Raw genomic sequence first — 11,231 nt, 5'->3', positions numbered from 1 at the left:
CCCAGTATTGGTTTGTCACATGAATTAAGCAAACATTAATGATGAATGAATTATGAATAAACTAAATCATGCAAATATAACTTGTCTGTATATAAGCGATCTAACGGGACTGCCCCGTTAGCGCTCCTGACAGACGTTCACTATGGTGCAAGTTTGTTGGAACCTCTCCAGTTAAATGGATCATTGTTTATTATCAGTTAAGATTGACTTTAAGTGTCCCTGTGTGCATTGTTTAAATAATCAGTTCAAGGACATACATGTGGTGTATTAGAAGCAATTATTGGTACCAGTATTGTCTTAGAAACATGCCTGCAGTACTGCGGTCGGCCTTAAACTTCAGCGTCTTCAAAGAGAGGGGGCAGTCATTCTCCCCTGGTCTTGACAAAGTGATCCCCTCGAATGTGCTCAATTTTCCCTTCCCTGTTCACCCACCCTGACTAGAATTTGTTTTGCCAGTGATAGATGTCTCTTTCTCTATCATCTATGCTCAGACCTCATGCATGTTTACGACAACTCTGAAATTCGGAACCTCTGACTTAAAATTAGCATAGAGCTTCCTATTGGTTGATTCTGATCGTTTCCAAACCTCATCTTTCTACGAGTTTCTAAGTCGGATATTTCCGAGTTCTAAATTGTCCTGAACGGAGCGCTGGGCTGACTGGGCTTTTATTTGGGGAAAAAAGATTATTTGAGAGAGAGTTTATTCATGACAAGTCGAAAACTCGGAACCTCCGAGTTAAAATTAAAGCAAATTATTTGCGTAGAGCTTCATATCAGTTGATTCTGATCATTTCCAATTGGGAAACTCGGGCCTCATCTTTCTACAATGTGTTTACAAGTCGAAATAATAAGTTTCCGAGTTGTCCTGAATACGCCACCTTTCCCCCAAAATAAAACATTGTTTTAAAAAAGATCCCAATACATGTGTTTATCACACCATAAAACAATGTGTGAGCTCATGTATATTATGTGTATTTCGTTAGACGGCAATTGAGTCACTTGCTTCACACGACGATGACAATTCCACCACCCCCATTTCCTCGCTGCGTATCTGGAAAGTTCTCGGCTTTTCCTCCAGGTGCTAGAACTAAGCAAGCAACACAGCAACGTGGACCGCTTGATTTATTAGCCAAGCAGCTCAACAGCAAACATTCAGTTTGGAGACGGGTGCACAACGGTCGATATCCGGCATAATTTGGCGCTAAATGTGCGAAATATAGCTAACAAGACAAACGGATTCTTGATCTAGCTGATTTGTGGCGCAGATAGCCTTTCCGAACCATAGTTAGTTATTTAGCTAGCTTGCGCCCTACTAGCCAGCCGTATTGTTAGCTAGCTAACGTCAGCAGACAATTGTTTCAGGCCAGGGGCTCCAGGGCTATGACTGCTGAAGAGGTGACCAACGAAGAACAGAACAACATCCCGATGGAGGGAGAGGATATCACGCAGAAGAAAGATGGAGGGGTTTTAAAGGTAACTGAGTAAGCTACGTTAGTCAGCTAGCTTAGCTAACGTGGGCTTGCTCGCTTATCTAGCCAATGCAATCAATCATTACCAGATAACTACGGTAGCCTAAACTATTTGTCATTTGGTTAGTTAGGTTAACTTAAGACTACTTAGATGGTTTTGCGCAGTACAACGACTGAATTGGCAACATTTGGGTTTTGCCGTTTTCTAACGTTAGCCAGCGATAAATATGTTGGACTAACATGGTTAGCAAGCTAACTGGCTAGCTACCCACATCTTCGTTAGCCAGTAGATCTATAACCTTTAAGTTCATATGCCTTGCCACCATGATATAGGCCTACGGCCGAGACAGTAATATCTAAGGTATGCACCACACACAAAGGTGCTGCAACTGCCTCTGGAAACAACCGTGCAGCATTCCATTGGAAACAAATAAACGCAACATCCAACAATTTCAGACTTTACTGATTTAAACTCATTATTCCCTAATCTATGCATTTCACATGACTAGGAAAACAGATACCTTAAAAAAGGGTAGGGGCGTGGATCAGAAAACCAGTCAGTATCTGGTGTGACCATTATTTGCTCATGCAGCGCTACACATTTCCTCTGCATAGAGTTGATCAGGCTGTTGATTGTGGTGTGTGAAATGTTGGCCGCTCCTCTTCAAAGGCTGTGCGAAGTTGCTGGCTATGGGCTGAAACTGGAACACAATGTCGATCCAGAACATCCCAAACATGGTTGGACGTACTGACAAATTCTCGAATGTAGTTGGACATGCTGCCAAATTCTCTAATGACATTTGAGACGACTTATGGTAGCGAAATGGACATTCAATTCTCTCGCAACAGCTCTGGTGGACATTCCTGCATGCCAATTGTACGATCCCTCAACTCAGCATCTGTGGCATTGTGTGACAAAACTGCACATTTTAGTGGCCTTTTATTGCCCCCAGCACAAGGTGCACCTGTGTAATGATCATACTGTCTAATCAGCTTCTTCATATGCCACACCTGTCAGGTGGATGGATTATCTTGGCAAAGGAAAAATGCTCAAGAACAGGAATGTAAAACAAAGAGAAAAATAAGCTTTTTGTCCTTATTGGAACATTTCTGGGATCTTTTATTTCAGCTCATGAAACATGGGACCAACACTTTACATGTTAGGTTGAATTTTTGTTCAGTGTACTAGACCACATACAGTAACATTACCATAGGCTGACTGGGCCATACATTGCTACAGCACAACTAATCTTCAGTCTCTCCCTCCCCTCCATCTCTAGTTGGTGAAGCAGGAAGGCACAGGGACAGAGCTGCCTATGACTGGAGACAAGGTGTTTGTTCACTATGTTGGCACGCTGCTGGATGGAACCCTGTTTGACTCCAGTCGTGAACGAGGAGAGAAGTTTTCCTTTGAGCTGGGCAAAGGTGTGTGTCTATTAGTGTAGGCCAGGTGATCAAGGTGTTGGACCTTGGTGTAGCTACTATAACTTTGTGTGTGTGTGTAGGCCAGGTCATCAAGGCGTGGGACCTGGGAGTGGCTACTATGAAAGTAGGAGAGATCAGCCAGCTGATCTGTAAACCAGAGTATGCCTACGGCACTGCCGGCAGCCCCCCGAAGATTCCCCCCAACGCTACACTTGTCTTCCAGGTAACCCTCTGTCTGTCAGGGATTGAGAAGTTGTGTTTTTGAGAGAAACATTCTGTGCCAACATTGACGTGTGACTTTGTAAGAGTGCCCAAATTGAATGTTTTGTGTGTGTTAGGTGGAGTTGTTTGAGTTTCGAGGGGAGGACATCACTGAGGGAGAGGGTGGAGGAATCATCCGTCGCATCATCACTAAGGGAGAGGGATACACCAAGCCTAATGAAGGAGCTGCCGTAGAAGGTACGAGCGCGCACACACAAACGTATCATCATCAATAAGGAAAATACCTACCAGCTCTCTCTCACCTATCTCTCTCTTTCCCCTGCAGTGTGTTTGGAGGGCAGCTGTGAGGGCAAGGTGTTTGACAAGAGGGAGCTGAAGTTTGAGTTGGGAGATGGAGAGAGCCTGGGTCTGCCAAGCGGAGTGGAAAAAGCCCTGATGGCTATGGAGCAGGGAGAAGAGTCCCTCTTCATCATCAAACCCAAGTAATACCCACTACAAACCTTGTGTACATACTATGTTGTTTTGAGAAATGTGTGATTGTGTGTTCTCTTGGCATATTTCACTCTGTATCACAGGAGGTTGGTGGCACCTTAATTGGGAAAAACGGGCTTGTGTTAATGACTGGAGCGGAATGGTATTAAACACATGGTTTCCATGTGTTTGATGCCATTCCATTTGCGCTGTTTTGGCCTCAGCAGCACCCTGTGCTCTGTATGTATGGATATCTAAGTGTGTGTGTGTGTGTGTAGGTATGGCTATGGAAACACAGGCAACAGCAAGTACAATATTCCTGGTGAAGCCACTCTGCAGTACAAACTCAAACTGACCACCTTCGAAAAGGTATGACCCCTCATCCTTTAGCCATATCAACTCGATGGTCCTGTCCAGAAACATCCGTTCTGCATTTTATTCATGGCTTTTCCACACATTTTGCCTACTGAATGTTCCGTAGCTGTGTCTGGTGTTCTGAGAGGTGATATGCTAGCTTGCTGACTAAAGTATTTCCTATTCCCCAGGCCAAGGAATCCTGGGAAATGAACTCAGCAGAGAAACTGGAGCAGAGCATCATTGTCAAGGAGAAGGGAACACAGTACTTCAAGGTGTGTGTGTATTCACGTTTCTTTGTGTGAAGGGAAGTAGCTTCAAACATTGGTGCAGATTTACACAGGATGTAATATATGTGTTTTTGTGTAGGAGGGAAAGTATCGCCAGGCATCTGTCCAGTATAAGAGGATTGTGTCCTGGCTGGAGAATGAATCGAGTTTACCCGAGGGGGAGGAACAGAAGGCTCAGGCCCTGCGGTTGGCTGCTCACCTCAACCTGGCCATGTGCTTCCTCAAGCTACAGGAACCAAGCTCTACTTTTGACAACTGTGACAAGGTACACTCACTCAGAAGATACACACCTGACTGTATCTGACTACCTGAATATTCCACACCACACTTATTCACCTATGGTTTCTGCTCTCTCTCATTCATGTGTGTAGGCCCTGGAGCTGGACGAGACCAATGAAAAGGCTCTATTCCGGAGGGGGGAGGCGCTGTTTGCCATGAAGGAGTTTGATAGGGCGAGAGCAGACTTCCAGCGTGTCATACAACTGTATCCTAGCAACAAGGCCGCCAAAAGCCAGGTACTGTACTAGAATGGTCTTTGTGTGCCTCAGTCGAAACTTCCCTCTCCTCTTCTGGATGTCCCATCTCTCCCTGCTGTCTGTCTGATCTGGGTCTCTCTGTTTTTCTGCCCTTGCAGGTGGCTCTGTGCCAGAAACGGATTAAGGAACAGCATGAGAAGGACAAGAGGCTCTATGCCAACATGTTCCAGAAGTTTGCTGAGAGAGATGCTAAGGTGAGACAAACAGCCCTTAGCCCCTACACACTACACACTTTTCCTAGTTCCTCCACACCACACAATTCCCCTGGCCCCAATGTAAGTGGTGATGGAACACTGAAGAAAACACAGAACAAGGCTGTAGATCTCCAAATTAACCACCAGAGGGCAGACTAACTCACACTTAGCATCCTATAGACAGGTTGGTTGTTAATGAACAAAACTGACGGTATACCAAAACTTTGGTACTTTTTCGATACTAGAACATGAAAAACATTTTGATACTAGAATGTGTTACTTTCGGTAATTCTGTCATGTGTCTCACGGATCAAGCTTGTCTATCAGCACAGTCGACCCCTTATTATAGCCTGCTCCACTTAGTCATTTATAAATTAAGATACTTCTATGCAAATGTTGTTGATCAGTACAATAAGTCCCAAATGGAAGGAAAGCAGGTTGTTTGTCATCTTAGCCCCATGAAATCAGCCAACACGAGCTCAATAACTCAATGCGTGTACACACTCCTATTGAAAATGCCTTCACCTGTATTGTGGATAGGCCTAGGCTACATCTTTATTGATAAACTGGGTAAATCAAGATTTACCATTCAAATAAATGATTACCGTTGTGTAATTGGTAAAAACCAAGTCAAATTGACTGTATAATTTGATTCATTTGGAAAGCATTCAGACCCATTGAGTTTTTCTACATTTTGTTACGCTACAGCCTTATTCTAAATTGGATAAAATATATTTTTCCCCCTCAATCTACACACAATACCCCATAATGACAAAGCAAAAACAGGTTTTGGGATTTTTTTTGGCCAATTTATTGAAAATAAAAAAAACGGATGCCTTATTTATATAAATACATTTTAGATTGTAACGTAACAAAATGTAGAAAAAGTCAAGTGGTCTGAATACTTTCCAAATGCACTGTACATGGCTGTGTCTGAACAATGTTGATGTAAAAAAAAAAATGCGCATGTAATGATATTGAACTTTAAAGGTGCCCAACGATTGAACAGAGCAGTAGCTGAGTTTCTGTTTGGATGAAGTGCCATTCTGTGACTTTGGTTAATATGTCTTGTTTTTTCCCCCGTGGTATCGAGTATTGTGATACTAAACCTGGTATTGAAGTCAATTCTGGTACCATGACAACACTATGCGCAACTATGGGGCAAAACATACTGGGTTGGCTTAGACTGTTGACAACATGCAAACTATATTTGGTCTCCAAATGTTTATTGAAAACATAAATACATTTGCATTATGAGCACATGTCTCTCAAATACATTGTTATTTTAACCATATTAGCATAGATATGACACCAGTCAAAACACCTAAAAACAAGACATGGTATCATTAACGAGCCACCTACAATTCCCCACATGGTAGCAGCTTGTCATTGTTGCTAGCTATCTGACCATTCAGAATCATAACGCACGCCTTCTGGCCACAGACTCATCATTTTCATGTCGTTGTCAGCCAACCTGTCTATAAAGCTACATCACTTCTGAACATGGAACTAAACTGTATTAATATCTCTCTTGCTCTCTCTCTGCTTTGATGATCAGGAGGAGGCTGACAAGGGGATGGAGAACGGAGGCGGGATGGAGGTGGAGGAGAATGGAGGACAGGAGTAATGGCTGATGGAGACAGATGTGGTAGTCTGTCTGTCATGAAGACTTTTAACTTCAGACATTTGTGTTTCTAAAGAGAGAAAATGTTAGTGTGTGTGAGAGAGAAGTGCATGTGTGCCCATGGCTCGACTGTATCTCCTGTGTGTCTGTGTGCTATCATCATGGCAGCTAGCTGGCTGGGTGGGCCTTCTGTTGTTGACTGCACTCCAGAGGTGTGGCTAAAAGGAGTTCCCCTCCCTCTGGTTAGCATGTAGCAGGCTGCCCCCTCCCTGCACGCTCCTGCTCAGACTTCTTTGCTTAATGGAGTTGGAAGCCCAGTTCTAGATGTGTGTAATCACCCCCTCCCCCTTCCAAGGCCAACTAATCAATTCCTGGGGTCTGCTCCCTGTGTGTGTGCGCGACTGTGTCTGCTGACTGTAACAGCACCCTCTCTAGCAGAAGTCATGCTCACTAAACAATTGCTCTCTGCTTCTCAAACACTGTATGATCTTACCCTGGGTTTATGATTTCTCTCTTTAAATGTTCTTAATGGGATGATGATGATTTACTTCACGACTGGAAAGTGTGTGTGTGTGTGTGTGTGTGTAGTAGCTGATATGAACTAGCAGCTTCTCCTGGTTGAACTCAGCCAGTATAAAGCTCAGTCAGATTACATATATATAGTCTTACTGTAGTCTATGGATGCATCCCAAATCACACTCTATACCCTGTAGATGACATATGCCCAACTTTTTGACCAGTGCCCTGTGTCTAACCTGAGGAGGCTGCTATAAAGTAGTGCACTATATAGATAATGGGTGTCGTTTAAGATGCAGACTTACAGCATCCAGCTCCAGCGGACCTGGCTCTAGAATAATACCTGATTCAGCTAATCACGGTCCTGTGGAGCAGTTGGTTTGTAGAATCAAGTCTGTTGGAACAGGACGGAGCAGCTAGGGAGTGAGATTGGTCAGTGGGTGGGGTTTGGGGTGTCATGTGTGTGTTGATTGGGGGGGGGGTCTTTCTGATTGGAGCATTGTGGTTGGTTCTCTGACTGAAGGATCTAATAAACAGAAATGACTCAAACTCTTGTGTTTGTGTATCCACTTGTTTTGTACAATACAACTTTCTTTGGCCAACTGTTAAATCAGAAATGCATCTCCCCATTTGTGTAAAAGTAAATACCTTTAATAGAAAATAACTCATGTAAAAGTCACCCAGTAAAGTACTACTTGTGTAAAAGTCTAAAAGTATTTGGTTTTAAATATACTTAAGTATTCAGTAAAATAATTGTACATTCCTTTATATTAAGAAAACCAGATGGCACCATTTAACATTTTTTTTATATATATATTCACGGATAGCCAGGGGCACACCAACACTCAGACGTCATTTACAAACAAAGCATTTTTGTTTAGTAAGTCCACCAGATGAGAGGCAGTAGGGACCACCAGGGATGTTCTCTTGAAGTGTGTGAATTGGACCATTTCCCTGTCCTGCTCAGCATGTGAAATATAACCAGTACTTTTGGGTGTCATGGAAAATGTATGGAGTAAAAAGTACATTATTTTCTTTAGGAATGTAGTAAAGTAAAAGTAGTCAAATATATATATATATATATATATACCCCAAATAACTTAAGTAGTACTTTAAAATATTTTTACTTAAATACTTCATGCCACTGCTTCTCTTCCCCCTACCTCCCCTACACTGATTTGAAGTGGGTGACCTCAATAATGGATCATAGCTTTCACCTGGATTCTCCTGGTCAGTCTACCATACAAGCGCATTAGAGGAAAATATGTATCTTTATGAATAATCCATTTTCACCATATCTGAGAATGTATGGTATATCTACAGCCTAGCCAGAGTATCCAGATAGAAGAAAGTGCTTGTTTTAGATTAATAATACATTTTCACAAAATTATAATTGCACTCACAACTCTGAACTGTCTTCATAAGGCTTCCTTAATGTAAATAGACATCACTTAGCAGTCTGTGAGGGCTTGTATAGTACAGTATATCTACAACCTAGTCAGAGTAGTCAGATATAGGAAAATGCATGTAAAAATCAAAAGAAGCAATTTTCACGATCATTGCATTTAAACTTTAAATAGACGAGTCTTGAGAGCCTGTATTGTATGGAAGCGTATAGCTGACAAAACTAAATTGCACACATAATCGGATAAGCCGTAATGCAAAAATCCAGTTTGATTAATTTTTTTATTTAAGTACTGTTTGCCACATTTAAAATGAAAATAGTAGCCTAGTGGTTAGAGCGTTGGTCCAGTAACCAAAAGGTTGCTGGATCGAATCCCTGAGCTGACAAGGTAAAAATCAGTCATTCTGCCCCTGAGCAAGGCAGTTAACCCACTGTTCCTGGATGCCGAAGACGTGGATGTCGGCAGCCCCCCGCACCTCTCTGATTCAGAGGGTTAAATGCAGAAGACACATTTCAGTTGAAGGCATTCAGTTGTACAACTGACTAGGTATCCCCCCTTTCCTTTCCCATATAAGGAATGTGTGTGGGTGAGCGGTTTGCTGATGTCAACATTGTGAACAGAGTGCCCCATGGTGGTGGGGTTATGGTTTGAGCAGGCAAAAGCTATGTGATGTCAGCGGATGAATGGCATGACATTAGGCCTCAGGATCTCGTCACGGTATTGCTGTGCATTCAAAATGCCATAGATAAAATACAAATGTCTTTGTTGTCCGTAGCTTTTGCCTGCTCAAACCATAACCCCACCACCACCATGGGGCACTCTGTTCACAATGTTGACATCAGCAAACCGCTCACCCACACAACGCCATACACATGGTTTGTGATTGTGAGGCTGGTTGGACGTACTGCTAAATTCTATAAAACGACATTGGAGGCGGCTTATAGTAGAGAAATTAACATTCAATTCTCTGGCAACAGCTCTGGTGGACATTCCTGCAGTCAGCATGCCAATTGCATGCTCCCTAAAAACGTGAGACATCAGTGGCATTGTGTTGTGTGACAAAACTGCACATTTTAGAGTGGCCTTTTATTGTCCCCAGCACCTTGTGGAAAATGTGTAATGATCATGCTGTTTAATCAGCTTCTTGATATGCCACACCTGTCAGGTGGATGGATTCTTTTGGCAAAGGTGAAATGCTCACTAACAGGGATGTAAACAAATTTGTGCACAAAATTTGAGAGAAATAAGCTTTTTGTGCATATGGAAAATGGTAGGCCATGACATTATCAGGTGTATCTACTTCCTGTTTCCGTCACACACACACACACACACACACACACACACACACACACACACACACACACACACACACACACACACACACACACACACACACACACACACACACACACACACACACACACCGGTGTCCTGGTTTCCATCTCAATTAATAAGTAAACAGATGAAGATCACATGCTATGGCTGGAGAGAAAGAAGGGGAAAGCAGGACAGGGTAAAGCATCATGATGGAGGCCGAGCCCAGATATTAGCTTTCACCTGCTCTTTGACGGAATAGAGATTCCTGCTGAATGAATTGAATATTGAGCTACATGAGTAAGGGTTCTTATTTTCTAACATATGCCCTTACAACCTAGCATAAAAATAATTATGTATGAAGATTGAAGAATTGACGCTGACCTGTTACGTCATTAACACAATCTGCCTCTCCAGGGTAACAAGGGGTGGAAAAAGTAGCCAATTGTCATACTTTAGTAAAAGTAAAGATACCTTAATAGAAAATGACTCAAGTAAACTTAAAAGTCACCCAGTAAAATACTACTTAAGTAAAAGTCTAAAAGTATTTGGTTTTAAATATACCTAAGTATCAAAAGTAAAAGTATGAATCATTTTCCAATCCTTATATTAAGCAAACCAGACAGTAAAAAATGTATGGATAGCCAGGGGCACACTCCAACACTCAGATATAATTTACAATCGATGGATGCATTTGTGTTTAGTGAGTCCACCAGATTAGAGGCAGTAGGGATGACCACGTGTTCTCTTGATAAGGGTGTGAATTGGACCATTTTCCTGTCCTGCTAAGCATTCAAAATGGAATAAGTACTTTTGGGTGTCAAGGAAAATATATGGAGTAAAAAGTACATTATTTTCTTTGGGAATGTAGTGAAGTAAAAGTAAAAGTAGTCTAAAATATGAATAGAATAGTAAAGTACAGATACCCAAAATAACTACTTAAGTAGTACTTGAAAGTATTTTTACTTTAAGTACTTTACACCACTGAGTGAAAGTAAAAGCTGTCAAAAATATAAATAGTAAAGTACAGATACACAAAAAAAACTACTTAAAGAAGGATTTTAACTTAAGTACTTTACACCACTGAGGGTCACTGCTGGGTAACACACACACAGGGCCATCTGCGGTGTCATTTTACGGACATTTACGGATAAAACACCACAGGCTGCCACACACAAACACACTGACATAGATTACTCGATCCCCAGCGATAGGGCTGTCATCCTGACGTGTAGTTAGTTTGACTATGACAACAAAACACTTTATTACAAAAACACTTAACAGGTGTGGTGCTGCCTCATATATTGACTTGACCTCATTTAAAACCATATAATAACTCATCCAGTGGTATTGAAAATATTCAGATGTAAAGGGGGGAATGACTTTGGTACACTCTCACAAATACACAGC

At 42.0% G+C, this 11,231-nt stretch overlaps 1 protein-coding gene across 1 annotated transcript; it reads left to right on the top strand.

Annotated features, from left to right (window-relative positions):
- Window positions 1–1,081: 1,081 nt before the first annotated feature.
- Window positions 1,082–7,650, top strand: LOC100195395 (FKBP prolyl isomerase 4). The gene is made up of 9 exons (NM_001140424.1): window positions 1,082–1,473; window positions 2,750–2,894; window positions 2,975–3,117; window positions 3,233–3,353; window positions 3,442–4,216; window positions 4,311–4,496; window positions 4,603–4,746; window positions 4,866–4,961; window positions 6,520–7,650. The coding sequence occupies exons 1-5, from the start codon at window positions 1,381–1,383 to the stop codon at window positions 3,600–3,602; spliced, it is 663 nt and encodes a 220-aa protein (NP_001133896.1). The 5' UTR covers window positions 1,082–1,380; the 3' UTR covers window positions 3,603–4,216; window positions 4,311–4,496; window positions 4,603–4,746; window positions 4,866–4,961; window positions 6,520–7,650.
- Window positions 7,651–11,231: the final 3,581 nt, after the last annotated feature.

This window comes from Salmo salar, chromosome 16 (assembly GCF_965601325.2).
Source record: "Salmo salar chromosome 16, fSalSal1, whole genome shotgun sequence".
Lineage (NCBI taxonomy): Eukaryota > Metazoa > Chordata > Actinopteri > Salmoniformes > Salmonidae > Salmo > Salmo salar.
The sequence above is the reverse complement of the archived record's forward strand: the minus strand, read 5'-3'. Positions and strand labels throughout refer to the sequence as shown.